Source organism: Eumetopias jubatus, unplaced genomic scaffold (assembly GCF_037043125.1).
Source record: "Eumetopias jubatus isolate StellerSeaLion01/CBP00866 unplaced genomic scaffold, mEumJub1_p1.0 scaffold_106, whole genome shotgun sequence".
Lineage (NCBI taxonomy): Eukaryota > Metazoa > Chordata > Mammalia > Carnivora > Otariidae > Eumetopias > Eumetopias jubatus.
Genome location: NW_028274912.1, coordinates 409,175 through 425,886, shown reverse-complemented (window position 1 = coordinate 425,886; position 16,712 = coordinate 409,175). Strand labels below are relative to the sequence as shown.

The 16,712-nt window shown below is 59.2% G+C and overlaps 1 protein-coding gene across 1 annotated transcript; it reads left to right on the top strand.

Moving 5' to 3' along the window:
* Positions 1-5,389: 5,389 nt before the first annotated feature.
* On the top strand, positions 5,390-8,228 carry LOC148161631 (epididymal-specific lipocalin-10-like). Its single transcript, XM_088020686.1, has 5 exons — positions 5,390-5,500; positions 6,155-6,294; positions 6,642-6,712; positions 7,003-7,149; positions 8,137-8,228. Exons 1-5 carry the CDS (start codon positions 5,390-5,392, stop codon positions 8,226-8,228), a joined length of 561 nt encoding a protein of 186 aa, XP_087876812.1.
* Positions 8,229-16,712: the final 8,484 nt, after the last annotated feature.

Sequence of the window (16,712 nt, the reverse complement as noted above, 5' to 3'; positions counted from 1 at the left end):
TCCCTTTGAGTTTTTGTCCTTTTCTGCTTTATAAAAGAATATCTCTCAAATTTATAGGGTTGACTTTTTTGTCTGCTCAGTTGTACATTTATTCATTTATTCAACATTCAGTAAGTGTTTTATTTATGATGTGTTTTGTTTTGTGTTAGGCTTTGGAAGAATCCTATTCTCACTCTCGAGGGTTAGTCTACTAGGGAGGACATAATTTATTATAGGGCAAAAACTGCTATATTGTATGTATGAGTTCAGTTAAAGAGGCCACAGAAAAGGCAATATTTAACATTTTTCAGAAATGGAGACGTTTTCAAGTCATCATAAATGCTGTTTTCATGGTTTGTTGACGGGAAAGAATCGTTAAAAAGTCCAACTAAAGGGCGCCTGGGTGGCTCAGTTGGTTAAGCAACTGCCTTCGGCTCAGGTCATGATCCTGGAGTCCCAGGATCGAGTCCCGCATCAGGCTCCCTGCTCGGCAGGGAGTCTGCTTCTCCCTCTGACCCTCTTCCCTCTCATGCTCTCTCTCATGCTCTCTCTCTCAAATAAATAAATAAAATCTTTAAAAAAAAAAAGTCCAACTAAAAAATGAATTTAAATATAAATTATACAAATTGTTAAAACAAATTATTAATGTTAATTGCTTCAGTATAAATTTTAATTATAACTTTTTTTAGTTGTTTTTACTAGCTATTTCTACTTTGTAATAGAATGGTATTACTTTATAAACTTGCATATAGATAATTAGTGTTTTATATTACTCTCTGCAGAATCAAAGAATTCCATTGGACATGGTATTTCTTAGGACTTCAGAAAAGCAGGTATTTATATTTGTATTTAAATTGCTGATCATTTAGTATTTTAGCAGTTTAATTTTCATTTTGAAAGGTAAAAGTTAAATTTATTCTTATAAAAAGTTTTCTTCGAATGATAATACATTGAATTCATTAATTCTAAATCACATTTAACTGTTGATATTTAAAATGAAAATCTTTATATGTTTGTTTTAAAAAATATAATCCTATCAATAATCCTATCACAACCTTTATATCAAATGAGTGCTTTTGTTCAAAGCTATATTGATAGCGAAGTAATTAAATGATGTTGCTTGAAATTTGATTGCTATTCTGTATTTGCAGTTTTATTAATTCAGCAAACGTTTATTTACCACCTACTATGTGCCAGGCACTACTTGTCTCTTGGGATACAAAGGGGGCTAAGATGGGTGGGGGAACAGAAGAGGAAGCAGACAGTTTGTGTAGGTGAGTTGAAGTGGGCTTCGCAGGATACATGATATTTATATGACCTGAGCTCTCACCAGTGAGGAGAAGGTGGAAAAGGGGAAATGAGACGGAAGCCTCATGTGGTCAAGCAGAAGACCTGTGTGTTGGAAGTCAGGAAACTCAAAATCTAGTCTGCTTTGGCCAATTTTTAATTATATGACCTAGACACATGGTCACCCATTTTCTTAATGTCTAAAATGATGAGAGGTTTATCAGGTAATACCCAAGTTCCTTCTGCCTTGCATTTCTGACTGTGAAATAAATAGTATTTTTTTCTCTTTAAATTTTTTTATTGTTCTGTTAATCACAATACATTACATCATTAGTTTTTGGTGTAGTGTTCCATGATTCATTGTTTGTGCATAACACCCAGTGCTCCACGCAGAATGTGCCCTCCTTAATACCCATCACCAGGTTGACCCATCCACCCACCGCCCTCCCCTCTAGAACCCTCAGTTTGTTTTTCAGAGTCCATCGTCTCTCATGGTTCGTCTCCCCCTCCAGTTCGCCCCCTTCATTCTTTCCCTCCTGCTATCTCCTTCTTTTTTTTTTTTTCTTAACATATATTGCATTATTTGTTTCAGAAGTACAGGTCTGTGATTCAACAGTCTTGCACAATTCACAGCGCTCACCATAGCACATACCCTCCCCAATGTCCATCACCCAGCCACCCCATCCCTCCCACCCCAACCCTCTCCAGCAACCCTCAGTTTGTTTCCTGAGATTAAGAATTCCTCATATCAGTGAGGTCATATGATACATGTCTTTCTCTGATTGACTTATTTCGCTCAGCATAACACCCTCCAGTTCCATCCACGTCATTGCAGATGGCAAGATCTCATTCCTTTTGATGGCTGCATAATATTCCATTGTATATATGAACCACATCTTCTTTATCCATTCATCTGTCGATGGACATCTTGGCTCTTTCCACAGTTTGGGTATTGTGGACATTGCTGCTATAAACGTTGGGGTGCACGTACCCCTTCGGTTACCTACATTTGTATCTTTGTGATAAATACCCAGTAGTGCAATTGCTGGATCATATGGTAGCTCTATTTTCAACTGTTTGAGGAACCTCCATACTGTTTTCCAGAGTGGTTGCACCAGCTTGCATTCCCACCAACAGTGGCAGGAGGGCGTCACTGCGCACAGTGCTGCATGTAAGCCCCCCCCAGCAGCCAGCAGGGTTACCGATTAGACCGCCCGACAGCACCCACCACACTCGGTGCTGCACACGGCAAAATGCACACTGTCCTCAGCGGGACACGGAACATCCTGCAAGGTGCAAAAAGTGCTCGGTCACAAAACGAGGAGCGAAGCATTGAAGAGAATCGCTCTCACACGAAGCACGCGCTCCCACCACAGGGAGCGAGGTGAGAAGGGCAGCGACGAGGCACTTCGGGAGCCCCACAACCACGTGCGGACGAAGCAGCAGGCCTCTCAATAACCGGCGGGGCCGAGACGTGTCTGCTGAGCTGCATGGAAAGGAGAGTACCACAGGCCAACATTCATGGGACGGAGCCAAAGTCCTGTTTCGAGGGAAACTTAGACGGTAAATGCCTGGATAGGAATAGAAAAAATCTCAAGTCGGTGCTTAAATTTTGACCCTAAGAACGTACAATACCAAGAAAAGGACAAAAGCGTGAAACCGAACGCGAGTCCTTTGGGAAGAGCACCACAAGTGCATAAAGCAGTAGCTGACGGACCAAACTCAGAAGGTGCGGTGGGGCAGAGAGAGGGAAGGGGAGAGGCACAAAGACTCTAAAATCAGGAACGGAAGAGGAGGGCTGACAGCAGAATAATTCAGACACTGAAAGCATTTTAAGGGAACACTAGTAACAACTGCTTGCCGACAGTTGAGAGAGCTTAGATGAGACGCACGCATCCTTGAAAGACACACACTGGAAAATTTTCTTTTTTTTTTTTAATGTTAAAAAGATTTTATTATCAGAGGTTGGAAGACAGAGGGCTCACCCTGGCGTGCCCCGCGGTGACCCTGGGCCTCCGTCTGGGGTGGTGCCCCCGAGGGGACATGATCGGTGGAGGGTTCCCCCCCCGGCATGAGTTGGGACAGGCACTCGCCGGGCATCTGTCCCTGAGGCCCTCTGTGCGCTGGCTCTGGGGTCAATGGGACAATGCTTTCCGGGAGGGCCTCTCGTGAGGTCTGATGCTCCGCCCTGAGGGGTGCACGTATTTCCTAGGCCTAGGAGTGTTGAACTACCAGGGGCTGGGCACCAACTTCAGGGACTACACCATTGTGTTCACCCAGCTAGAGTTCAAGGACGAGGCGTTCAACACCGTGGAGCTGTACAGTAAGTGGTGGGCACCACGGGCCGGCCCCATGAACTCCCTGCCACGGGCGGCCACGCTGGGCAACCTCCCGCTGACTGTGCTGAGCCCCGGGCCTCCAGGGTCCCAGAGCAGCATCCCTGCCCTTCGGCCCCCTGCAGGAGGGGTGGCTGGGGCAAGGGGCACACGTGGTGAGGGCTCCCCTCCCGCCCCACAGGCCGGACAGAGCTGGCCAGCCAGGAGGCCCTGCGCCTCTTTGCTAGGTGGAGCCAGTCCTGGGCTTCCTGTCTCAGCAGCAGGCCACATTGAGGCCGGACCGTGAGTGTCACCCGATGCCCACGAGCCCCTGGCTGACTTCTGTGGGTCTTGGGGTCCCTCCGAGCCTCAGGGAGTCAGGCAGGGTGGGGGTGGGGAGCTCTACACGGAGTCTCCTGCTCCTGCCCAAAGCCAGGCCTGCAGGGCCGGCCCCGTCTCGGGCGAGGCTGTGGGCAGAGCGGGGTGGCCGCGGTGTGTCCTGGGTGCCCACCCTCACAAGTCCTCTTACCCCCCAGTCACCTGTGCGCACAAGGCTTTCCAGGTCAGCTGTCCTCCTGAGCATCACCCCAGATCCGACACCCCAGAGCTCTGCCCCGAGAAGGCCTGGGGACCGGGACGGGGCTGACACCCCTCGAGGTGAATCTGGGGTCCTGCAACGCTCTGCTTGGGTTTCAGTGAATGCATCGACCTCCCGGTGGGACTGTGCCCGCCGAGTCCTGTGAGGCTGGCCAGGCGCTGGCCTCCTTGCTCAGCCGCCTGGGAGCTTGGTGTGGGGCGGGCTGCTCTCAGGACTCATGGCAGTTCCAAATAAAACGATCCCACAAGGCCCTACAGATGCCTCTCACCTGTGTGCCGAGGGCGGACGGCAATGTCAGACAGGACACTGCCCTCTCGGGGCTCCGGTCGGTGCAGGGGGAGGAGGTGGGCGTGGGGCTCACCGAGGGCTGGGCCATACAGCCCAGAACCAGCTCTGGGTGGGGGGCACGTGGACGTGGGTCTTGGCTCCTGAGTGGGGGCTGGGCTGGGGGCAGCTGCTCCGCAAGCAGAGGTCACCAGAGTCCCTGGGCTGGAGGGAGGATTGTCTGTCTGAGTTAGAGCAGACCCTCGGGAGTCTGGACAGGTGCGGGCTGACTCAGTGGGCGTGGGTGCCCACCAGGGTGCGTGGCTGGGGTGCCACAGTGTCCAGGGCACAAGAGTGTGGCTTTCCCAGGCCTGGGGCTTTGGGGCCAGGGCAGGGGGCAGGATTCCAGAGGGACCGAGCCTGTGGCTCCTCCTGTGGTCTGGTGGGGCCGTGCCTGACGTCGTGGCGGAAGCTGGGCTGGGGGCTGCCCCTCACTCACGGAGAGGGGCGGTGCGTGCAGGCTAGGGGTGGGCACGCTCACACACACCCAGCAGCCCTGTCTGGGAGCACCTGCTCGGGACGGAGAGCCCTGCTGTCACGCTGGTGCCGTCTGTGCCCCATCGTCACCGTGGTCCTGCTTCTCACGTGCAAATATCTCTATGAAGTGACTCACAGGGACGCCTCCCGGCTGCTTGCCTCTCTTCCGCGGGGGCTAGGATGGGAGGCCCAGGGGTCTCACAGGGGAACACGATGGCCTTCAAATTCAGGCAGCACCCGCCAGGCCGAGCCCCTAGGCCGCCCGCCTGTGTCCCAAAGCCCCTCTCCCCCCACATTGACCCACCCCAGGCTGGCTCAAGGCTCTGGGTTGGCTGGACGCCCACGGCAGGGTCAGGTGGGTGGGGAGACTTAAACTCAGTGCCCCGGTGGCCGAGGAAGGAGGGTGACAATGGGACCAGGGAGGCTGACGTGTGTGCTGGTCTTGGCGCTTATGCCTGCTACGGGGTCCCGGCCGCAGGGACAGCTACCCAGGGAGTCCCACAACCTCAACTGGAACAAGGTGAGCCACACACCTGCGTTCCCCAAGGCTGACAGCCAGGCCGACCGGGGCCAGGCATGCAGTGTGTGTGGTGGCTGGAAGATCACTCCCTGAAAATCTCCAAAGGGCCATCCTGGAACAGGGGGCAGTGCCGCGAGGGCGGAAGGGGTTTCAGGCCCTGGCCTCTCTCTGAGGAGCTGGTGGCCACGCAAGAGGGGGGAGGGCCGAGGGCTCCAGGCAGGTGCTGCCTCAGGGCCCCAGGGATGCTAGGTGGGCAGAGGCCGAACGAGCAGAGCGTGTTCCAGAACAACCAGATGGCTGGCAGGTGGAAGGTTCTAGTGGAGGTGGCCGTGGGAACTGACTCCCCGGGAATGTGGGTTTGTGGCAGGAAGTCAGAGGGATGGGGCCGAGGGCCGAGCTGGAAGGAAGGGGGAGGCCTTTCACGGGAAGGGAATTCCAGCACATGGTAAGCACAGCCCAGCCCTCGGGGCCCCAGCACACCCGGCACCTGCCCGCCAAGGCCCAGAGGGGCAGCCGGGGCCCTGTGCAGGGGCTGTGCCGACCTGTGGGTGCTGGACCCGGCCCGGGCCTCAGGCCAATGTCAGTGTCCGGTGGCTTCCTGAGGGCCCGGCTGGGAGCCTGGCACGGGCAGCTACGCCAGCACGCTCTCCACAGTTTTCAGGGTTCTGGTACATTCTGGCTGTCGCCTCTGAGGGCCAGAGATTCTTGCCAGGCAGAGACAGGAGGAAGCTGGGGGCATCGATGTTGGAGGTCCACAAAGCGGGCCAGCTGAAGGTGGTCCTTGCCTTCAGCCGGTGAGTGGACCGGGGTGGGGGCCCAGCACACTCTTCACGGAGCCCTGACCACAAACAGCCCAGACATCTCCCTGTCAAGAGGGGAAAGGGAGCCGGGGGCGGGGGGAGCCAGACCCACGATCACCCGCACATCTGACAGACCATCTCTGCGGCCCCGAAACCCTTCCTGCCCCTAAAAATTAAGGCCTGATTTTGGGAGAGGCCACCACGTACACGGGAGCACTCGGCAGAGAGTGGGTGTTCCGAGGGTTTCCCTTGAGCTGTGGGACTGACCCTGCACCAAACTGGAAAATTCCAGGAAACCAGAGCCAACAAAGGGCTCCCGCCTTGCCCCCCCCCCCCCCCAGGTCACAGGGGTGTCAGTCACACACATTAATTCTGCGGAAAGATAGGAAAAAGGCGATGTTCAGGAATACTTGTGCGTATGAAGGCCCGGGCCTGGAGAGAAAGACCTGGGGGTGGGCGTGTCCCCGGGTTCAGGGCCACAGGCCCGGGAGAGGCCGCTCCTCTGTCCCAGGGCTGGGTGGATGGGATGGACAGCGGCCCACGGGGCGGGCAGGCAGGCCACGGTCCCAGAGCCCACAAGCATGCAAGTGCCCGCCTAGGCCTGGAAGGTGGTTGGGTGTGTGGGAGGGACTCCTGACCCTTCCCAGTTGCCCCTGCTGTGCAGGCCTGATCGGGCGGCCCCACGCTTCTCTTCCGGTCCAGTGAAGGGGGTCGAGGGCTTCCACGTGCTGTCCACCGACTACAGCTACGGCGTGGTCTCCGTGCGCCTGGGCCGGGCCGGCCGGACCTCTAAGACCCTGCTGCTCCTCAGTGAGTCCAGTGGAAAAATCTGGGGAGGGGGCGTGCGGGGTGCGGGTCAGGTGGGGGACGGAGGGGCGACAAGCTCAGAGGGCAAGGTATGGAAGCACCTGCCTCAGCTCGGGCTCCCTGACAGAGCGCCACAGACCGCACCGCACGGGCGCCCGCGATGGACATTGATTGTCACGGCTCAGCGCGCCAACCCGGCGAATTCCGGGGAGGTCCCCATTCCTGGTTTGCAGATGGCCGCCTCTTCACTATGTCAAGTGTCGGGGAGAGGGCTCCGGTGTCTTCCTCTTCTTATACGGGCACTGACCCCATCATGAGCACCCAGCTAACCCCACACACCTCCCAAGGCCCCAGGACGTCACACCATCCCTCTGGGGCTCTGATGGATGAATTTGGGGGGACACGAACACACATCCATTCCTGTCACGGCCCTTGCGCTGCGGGCTGGCAGGAAGTGGGAGGTAGGAGGTCAGGGCCGGGACACACACAGCAAACGGGTGGCCAGGTGGGCGGGCGGAGCGTGGCGCCCGGACGGGGGGACCGGGTGGGCGGGTCTCTGGTGCGGCTGCCACGGGGCTGAGTGCGGGCGGCCAGTGCACGGGCGGAGCCCAGAAGGCAACAGGCCCGGAGTGGGACTGACCCTCTGCATGGAGGCAGGGGACCCCTGGGCTGAGGGCAGGATCGGGGGAGCAGGGGGAGGTGGTGAAGGGAGGGTGGCGGGGAGCTGCTGTCCAGGGAGGGGTGGGGGGAAGGGGGCACAAACCCACTTCGGGGCACCGAGGCCTGCAGGACAGCCATCGGAGAGGTCGGAGGGGTCCCGTGGAGTTTCCGTGGAGGAGGGCGTGGCCAGGAGCGCAGCGGGAGGGGCATCAGGCTCCGGCCCATGGGTCCTGTGAGCAGAGGGGCCTCCCCAAGTGGCCCTGTGTGGTGCCCGCCTTGGGGCTGCACTGGGGACACCCCCTACCTCGGAGCACAGAGGGGACAGAGGCACACTCCCCATCACCCGCCTGTTGCCCCCTCCCTTGGCAGCACACTGGCTTCTCTGTCCTGCCAGCTCGGACGGCGCTGCGGTGGCCACGGGCTCGGGGACAGCCCCAGAGGGCCAGAGCTGGGGACTCTGACCTTGTGACTCTGCTTTCAACTGCAGGCAGACAAAGCAGGTCCAGCTTCCCGAGCATGAAAAAATTCGTAGACATATGTGAGATTTGGGAGCTCGCAAACGGTGTGACTGTTCTCCCAAAGATGGTAACAGACGGCCACGGGCCCTCCCGTGCAGGCCAACAGCACGCCCGGCCCCCATCCATCCCGTCGAGCTCAGTGCTTCTCTCCCTCCTGCAGCCTCGTGTGCCCACACCATCCTGCCCTGAGAGCCCGCGTCCACCCACCTGTCCCCTCGCGGCTCCACCCGCGGTCCCCCTTGTCCCCGGGAACATCGCTCAAGACTGCAGGTGTGCACAGCCAATGGCCTATTGGGACGCGTTGGAATACCCCAGGCCACTGATGGGGTGAAGTCCAGGGCCATGGCCGTAGCCCAAGCGGGATCCTTTATGATCTTGGAGAGATGGGGATAGGAAGGGGGTAGGAGGGCAGGTGTTGTCCAGGCAGGAGGATGCCCGACCGGACCCATTCTGCCCACGCCCTCCAGATTACGTGGGGGAAAGAGTCTGCCACACTTCTCTGCTGGGAAGTAGACCACGGCTCTTGGACCAATGTCGTCCTTCTGTATGCGTCCCACAGCGCGTCTGCCACCAGTCCCCGTGGGCCCTGACGTCCTACACTTCCTCAGGAAGTCTTCCACTTATTCGCCCAACATTTCCAAGCACCCGTGGCATGCCAGGCATGTGCTAGCTGCCGGGGAGAGGCAAACTGGCAAATTCGGTTTCAGAGATCTGATGCCAGGACAGGCTCGCACCAGCGCAGCCGCCCTTCACACGACCGCAGACTCGGGGAAAAGTGTCTGGAGAGAGTGCAAAACAACGGCAGGTCTGACTCATGCCGGGTGGAGCAGGAGGGGTCAGGGAGGGCTTCTCGGAGGAAGGGACATTCGGAAGAGAGCTGAGGCACAGAGGTAGTTAGGGAAGTTGGGTGGGCTTCCGCGGAAGAGGAGACCACTTGTGAAAAACCCCAGAGTGGTGGAAGCGGAGGGAAGGGTGAGGGGGGGGAGAGCACAGGCCGTGGAGGGAGGTTCAGTCCGAGGACAGGGAGCTCCGGGCAGGCTCGGGAGCTGAGCTTGGAGCCCAGGACCCCCAAATGGAGATGCCACGTGGGGGGCTGGAGTTCAGAGGACAGAGAGATGTGGGAGCCGGACACGTGGAGTCACCAGTATGTAGTTGGCGATGCAATTCGCTGGTGCAGTTAGGGCCACCCGAGGAGAACACAGTAGAATGGCATCAGTCAGCTACTGCCACGTAAGGACCACCCACAGGATCTCTGTGTTATGAACCGACACGAATGTACTTAGCTTTCCCGTCTGGGCAGCGTGGGGTCAGGTGGCGCAGGCCGGCCCTGCTGGGCGGCGGGGGTCTCCGCAGCTTGCGCCCGCCTTGGGGGGTGACTGTCCGTGACTGGTTCGCGCCGGCTCTGCTGCCATTGTCCCCCTCCCACCGAGGGCGGCCACGTCCTGCTCGTCTCACGGCCACGCCGAGGCCACAGCAGGCGAGGCCACAGCAGGCTGGGAGGAAGGGCTCAGCACAGGACTGCATTTCTGCCTCAGCGGCTAAGTGAAGCATGTCGAGGGGCCAAACCCCAAGTGCAGAAGGGCCTGCACAGGGTCTGTCGAGGGTCACAGCCCTGGGCACGCGCAGGAGCCCAAGCTGAACCCAGCTCTGTGTCCTCACACAAGGGCTGCACCCAGGCCTTGCGTGGGGTGTGGGTGGGGTGGGGTGTGAGGGTGTCACTGTATAGATGGGGCATGGGGGGGGTCAGCATTGAACAGCTGGGGGAGGGGCCCTCGCGGCTGGGGCTCTTGTCTGAGGAGGAAGTTGGGTGAGGGGACCCCGGCCATGGTGACCTCACTTCCCTGACAACAGAGCCCATCAGAATTTGGAACCCAGGTAACCAGGAACCCACATTCCAGAGACAGCCCCCGGCCCAGCTCATTACATTGCAGATAGTGAAACCAGGATGTTCACGTGCTGTGTTCCCAGATCCGGAGGTTGCCGACGGAAGAAAGCGCGCCCAGCAAATGCTGTCTCAAGATGTCCGTTCAGGGCTCCCCACCGCCTCTGGCCGTTTGGTCGGAAAGACCACAAGGTGACACCAGGAGTCCCAGGGCCGGCCACCCAGCCCCACAGGGTCTAATCCACCTGTGCAGCCCCAGGTCCCTACCCGTGTGTGTGTGTGTGTGTGTGTGTGAAGAGGGGTCATGTAGGGTGGGCTAACCCCATTCAAGCGCAGGCTGATGAGGGGTCAGATACCCAGTGGGCAGGTCTTGTTCAAGGTCAAGTGTGGCTGGGTGGGATGGGGTGTGTGCGGATGCGAGCTTCTGCCCTGGGTTTATCCCAATTGCCCTGGAGCGGGGGTCACTGTACCGCGTGCAGGGCTGGGCACGCACAGGTGTGTCTGATCTGGGAGCAGGAGGGGGACAGGGCAGGGGGACAGGGAGGCTGGCTGGGCAGGGCTGTGATGCCTCTGGGCCGGCTACCCGTCCCTGTCTTTGCAGACCACGGATGAAATCGGGAGGAGGCTGGCGGACAGCCATGACAATTCCGGGACCTGGGGCATGACCCCACAGGGGTCCCCAGGAGCAGGTGCTGCGGATTGTGGGGAAAGGCCTCCGACACCACCCAGACCACTGTCCCTGGTGGTCATTGACTGGATTGTGCTCCAGGAATGGAGCCCACGGAGACCGAGCTCGAGGCTGAGAAGCCTGGGGCGGGGTGCCTGTGGGTGTGTGGGGACGGGTCGGGGCTGGCCCCACAGGGAGGAGCCCCGAGAGGCTGGTGTGGGGCCAGGAGCAAAGACTGTGTGCAGAGCACCCAGCGGGTGGACTGCAGTCGGGGAGACGTCCCGGGGAGGGCACCTTCCTGGCTGCGGCTTCTCTGGGAGGCTCTGGGCTGGGCTCTGTCTTGCAAATACCCACGGAGAGCAGGCACAGGGGTGAGCTTTTCTCCTCTCACAGATGTTCCACGACCTAAGGAGCTAGAGCCGGCTCCAACTCCATCAGCAGCTCTGCAGGGAGGGGTGGTGCCTGCAGAGACTTCAGCAGGAGCCCAGGAGCCGGCAGTTGACCCGGCACCTGCCCACGGAGAGCCGGACGCTGACCAGGAAGGGCCTGCTCGAGAACCTGTGCCCGGAGAGCCTGCCCCTGTTCCTGCCACTGTTCCTGCCAGAGCCAGTGCCCCTGTGCCTGCCCCGAACTGTGGCCCTGCTCCTTCCCCAGACCCCGCTCCTGCCCTGGATCCTGACCCATCCCTACCCCTGCCAGTGCCCCTGTCCCTGCCCCTGACCCAGATACTGCCTTGGTTCCTCTATATGCCATTGCTGCAGACCCTGTCCCTCCCCTTGCACCTGCCCCTTCCCCTTCCCCTGTTTGTGCTCCTGTTCTGGCCCCTGACCCAAGTCCTGCCCCTTCCCCTGCCCATGCCTGTGTCCCTGTTTTCGCCTCTGACCCAAATCTTGCCCCCACTCATGTCCCTGCCCCTGCCCGTGCCCCTGCAGCTGCCACTTCCCCAGCACCTGCCTGTGCACATGTTCTTGCCCCTGCTCCGGATCCTGACCCAGCTCCTGGCCTGGATCCTGCCCCTTCCCCTGCCCCTGCCTCTGCTCCGATTCTTGCCCCTGACCCGGGTTCTGCCCCTGCACCTGCCCCTTCCCCGACGTGTGCAACTGTTCTTGCCCCTGACCCAGCTCCTGCCCTGGATCCTGCCCCTTCCCCTGCCCCTGCCTGTATTCCTGTTCTTGCCCCTGTCCCGGGTTCTGCCCCTGCAACTGTCCATTCCCCTGCTCCTCCCTGTGCTCCGGTGCTTGCCTCTGACCCAGCTCCTTCCCCTTTCCCTACCCGTTTCCCTGCCCCTGCATGTGCACCCATTCCTGCCCATGACCCACCTCCTGCCCCTGCACCTGTCCGTTCCTCTACCTGTGTCCCTGTCCGTGCCCCTGCCAGAGCCAATGCCCTTTCCCCTGCCTGGGTCCCCATTCCTGCCCCTGCCCCTGCCAGAGCCAATGCCCTTTCCCCTACCTGGGTCCCTGTCCCTGTCCCTGTCCCTGCAAGAGCCTATGCCCCTTCCCCTACCTGGGTCCCTGTTCCTGCCCCTGCCCCTGCCAGAGCCGATGCCCTTTCCCCTGCCTGGGTCCCCATTCCTGCCCCTGCCCCTGCAAGAGCCAATGCCCATTCCCCTGCCTGGGTCCCTGTTCCTGCCCCTGCCCCTGCCAGAGCCGATGCCCTTTCCCCTGCTTTCCAGCACCGCGGGCCCTTCCCTTGGCCCTGCCTGTGCTCCTGTACTTGCCCATGACCCAGCTCCTACCGTGGATCCGGCCCCTGTCCCTGCTCTTGTATCTGGCCCTGCTCTTGCATCTGACCCTGCCCCTCCTCCTGTTCCTGCAGGGCTCCCAGAACCACAGCCAGAGCCCACATCCTCGTGGGGAGAGCCCCTTGTACAATTCCCCTTATTTCCATCACCCGACCCTGATGCCCCGCCAGATTGTTTCATCCCCTCCCACTGTGTTCTTTCTCTCTGGTACATATTAACTGTTATATTATCTTTCCTTATCCTCTACGCTGTTTATTATTTATTTTAAATAAAATTAATTGTTTTCTGTTGGACAAGTCTGCAGCATTAATTATATTCCCAATGCTGTGCCACCGCACCACAGAACATTGCTGCACAATATCTGCTTCCGCAAAGGACACCCTGAACCAGAAGGCCTTCCTGCCCGTTCCTCCCCGAGCCCAGCCCCTGGCGACCCATAAGCTGCTTTCTCTCTCTGTTCCTTTCCTGGGTGTTTCCTGTACGTGGAATCACGCAATAGGGGCCTTTGTGTCTGCCCCCCTATTTTCAAAGGGAACTCGTTTCCTTCTGTGTTTATTGGACACAGAATTTCCCTTATTCGATATTGAAATGCCTGGGGCTTACAGATCAGACGTAATCAGAGAGGCCACTTTAGGAATTATGGGCACAATCTTGGGGCCGAGACCCCTGTTCCTGCTGGGACACCTCAGCCTGACCCCAGACAGGACAGGGCTGGTTCCTCCTGTGGCCCACACAGAAACCAGGGAAATGCAGAAAGCTGGAAGACACACCCCAAAAGGCAATGCATTGCTCACAACCCAAGGCCAGAGAAAAGTTTCAGTGGACTCTGCTCCAAACCATGCTCCAAGTCACTGGGTTCCACAGGGAGAGACCACACGCATGCAAGTCCAAGTGGGGACAGGCACGGGGGGAATCAGAGAAGCGGAGCTACCAGGTAAGGACTCTGGGAAAACAAAAAACCCTATGGAGGCAGCGCTGGTCACCCTCAGACCGGCAGGTGTCTGGTCTGGGGACCAGCAGCCCTGGGGAGAACGTGAGGAAGCGGAGGTCCCCTGGAGGAAAGGGTGACGGCACCCCTGTCTGGGAGGACAGTGCGCAGCACCCATCCCAGGCTGCAGGTGCACCCATCACCTACTGTGGGCAGCTCAATCCCAGCCTGTTGAAGGGAAGACCCGTGTCCATAATCCCCTATTTGCAACAGTATCCATAAAGGGGAGTTTGTGGGTCAACACGTATACAGTGTTTAAGGTACAAGTCTCGAATTCCAACATCCATGGTCTGCTTGTCCACCTTGAGCCTTGTTTGGGAAGCAGGGGTGGGGACGCCCGGGGCTGTGACCTCTGGGAGGGGTGGGGAGGGGGAGCTCTGAATGGAGTGACCAAAGCACACGGGGTGACCTGCCCAGGAGGGACCCTCTCGGTCCCCAGCCCCTCTCCTGACCTCGTGCACGATGGCGAGGGTGCGATGATGAAGGTGTTGGCCCTTGGCTGGCAAGATCCGTAGCTGGTGTCGGAGCTGCTCAGGCTGCACACCGGGCTCTGATCCCAGAGCTGGAGCAAGAGCTGAAGCTGCAGCTGCCCCAGTCTCGGGAGCTGCGGCTCGCATCGCTGTTGGACCTGGCTCGAGCTCTGGGGCAGGTGCTAGAGCTGAATCCCCCTCCAGAGATGATCTAGTTCCGGTTCCGCACTTGGATAAGGCTCTTGAACCCACAAACGGCTTTCCTCCCCTGCCCATTTCATGGATGACAAAACTCGGGGCGGTGACGGGACCGGCTACCTTGGGGTAATGGCTACGGGGGGATTCAGCCCAAGGATCCTGCATGACCTTCACCTCGTGCCTCATACAGGTCGGTCCTGAGCTGCCCGACAGGGGCAAGGGCCTGAACCGCTGCTCCCGGCACCTGATCCCACCTGATCAGAGACACTCCCCTGGGTCGTGAAGTCCTCGTTTGACCTCTACTCCGGCCAGCCCCACGCGAGCAGGGACCGTGCTTCCTCACCGCTGGGTCCCCAACCCCAGAACAGTGCCTGGTAGTGGTATCAGTTCACATTGTAGTGAATCACAGGGATCCCCCAGCAGCCCCTTGATGTGGGGGATGTTGCTTACAGAAGAGAGATCTGGGCCACAGACTTGTGTTCACTCTCATCCACTCGTGCAGCATCCCCACCTGTGTCTGTTTGCTGGAATGCAGAGGGGACCCCCAGACACCCTCCCTGCCCTCGGAGCTCCCAGCCCAACCAGTAGGTCAGCATCTCACCTACAGTCCGCAAGGGGGCGATACAGAGCTAGAGCATCTCTAGCACCAGACCTTGCAGGAGGCATGGGGCCGGGCACGCCCTGGTGGCAGGTAAGATCTAGAACCATCTGACGCACTAGAACCTGTCCCAGTGCTGACTCGAGCCAGCCGTGGAAGGAGCTCGAGAGCCTGAGCCAGTGCCCCCACAGACTAGAGCCCGTCCAGCTCCGACCCGTGGACCCCGTCCACAGGCAAAACCCGCTCCGGCATGAGGTCCAGAGCAAAGCCATCTCCACACCAGTTCTCCCACCCGATCCGGCACCATTCCCAGAGTGAGAGCCAGCCCGAGATCGAGAGCCACTTCTCGAGACAGCTCAGCGCTGCTGTGGGAGGCTGTGGGGGGTTTCCTGTGAGATGGCACAGGGACAGGCTGTGGGGATCAGCAGAGGGTGACCACACTGGCAGGGTGGTGATCTGCTCTCCTCCTGCTGCTTGGGCACCATCTCCAGATGGCGGACTGGCCACTGCAGCGGGGTTGGTCACCACTATACCGTCGACGTGGATGCAGGAGCAGCTACAGGCCCAAAGCCCGCTCCGCAGCTCGAGGCATTTGATCTTCTGTTGCGGTGCCACTGCCGGGAGCTTGGGAGCCCGGGAGCTGGAGCCAAGTGCGCCCCAGTGTGAGTAAGCCCGCTGGGACTACGGCTCCATCACCAACTCCAGAGCTAGAGCCAATGCAAAATCCGAGCTGGCCCAGCTCCACAGTCAGCTGCGGGTGTTCCCCGGACACGGAGCAGGCGCTCGCTCCCCCTGCAGAGCTAGAGCCAGTGGGCTCCGCGCAGCAAGCCCCAACCCAGGACCCGCTGGGTTCCCTCTTCCCTCACAGACTTCTGCAGTTCCTCTGTGATTCCCCAGCGCTGGGACAGAGCAGACACTGCACCCACACCACCCCCTCCTTGGGTTTCCAGTTCAACAGGAGGGACCCCAGACAGATAGAGGCGTGAGGCACGCTCCCCTGAGGAAGGCAGGGGTGCTCACACCCGTGATGGAGGGCTCCCTCCCATGCAGATTGCCGGCCCCCCGCACCTGCTGGCCACACCTGCCCCTGCCTGGATGGCCAGTGTGGGTGGGCTGGGGGGGGCCTGACCTCTGCATGGAGCATCCCCAAGGCTGCCCCAGGGAGTGTGTGGAAGGGCAGGCCAGGCCACTGACTTTGCTTCTTGCCCACCTACCTCCAGGGCCATCTCCTCCGTTCTGGGCACATGGCTGGACTAGACTTGGAGGACTTCTATCAGCCAAAGACGTTCCCTGCCTCAAGCAGCTGGTGGCCCATGTGCAGCTCAACATGCCCTGTTCCGACCTGGAGCGCCAAGCCCACCTTCTGCTGACCCGGCTGGAGCACACAGAGCCCACAGTGGCCGAGCCCGAGGGTGAGAACACCGGGGCTGGGTGCCTGAGGGTGTGGGGGGAAGGGTCAGGGCTGGTCCCACAGAGAGGAGCCCCGGAGGCTGGTGTGGGGCCTGGAGGAAAGACTGGGCTCCGAGTGCCCAGTGGGTGGACGGCAGTCGGGGAGTCGTCCCAGGGAGGTCTCCTTCCTACCTGGGGCATCTCTGGGAGACTCTGGGCTGTGCACGCACAGGTGTGTGTCTGATCTGGGAGCAGCAGGGGGGCTGGGCAGGGGGACAGTGAGGACGTCCGGGCAGGGCTGTGATGCCTCCGAGCTGAGTGACAGTTCCTGTGTTTCCAGAGCCCCATGGAAGCTGGCTTGGATTCTGCCCCTGCACCTGGCTCCTCACACGAGTTAGGGACACAGGTGGAGCCTGGCTCTAGCTCCTGAGATGGTGGAGCAGCTGAGAGAGGAGAAGAAAAGCTCAGCCCATGGCTCCTCTCCATGGGCC

Bases quoted from the DNA above. Each gene is read 5' to 3' on its own strand.
- LOC148161631 (XM_088020686.1), top strand. From the start codon at position 5,390: ATGGGACCAGGGAGGCTGACGTGTGTGCTGGTCTTGGCGCTTATGCCT. The intron at 6,713-7,002 runs GTGCGTATGAAG...CTTCCGGTCCAG, and splicing joins GGCGATGTTCAGGAATACTT to TGAAGGGGGTCGAGGGCTTC. The intron at 7,150-8,136 runs GTGCGGGTCAGG...CTCCCTTGGCAG, and splicing joins CTGGGGAGGGGGCGTGCGGG to CACACTGGCTTCTCTGTCCT.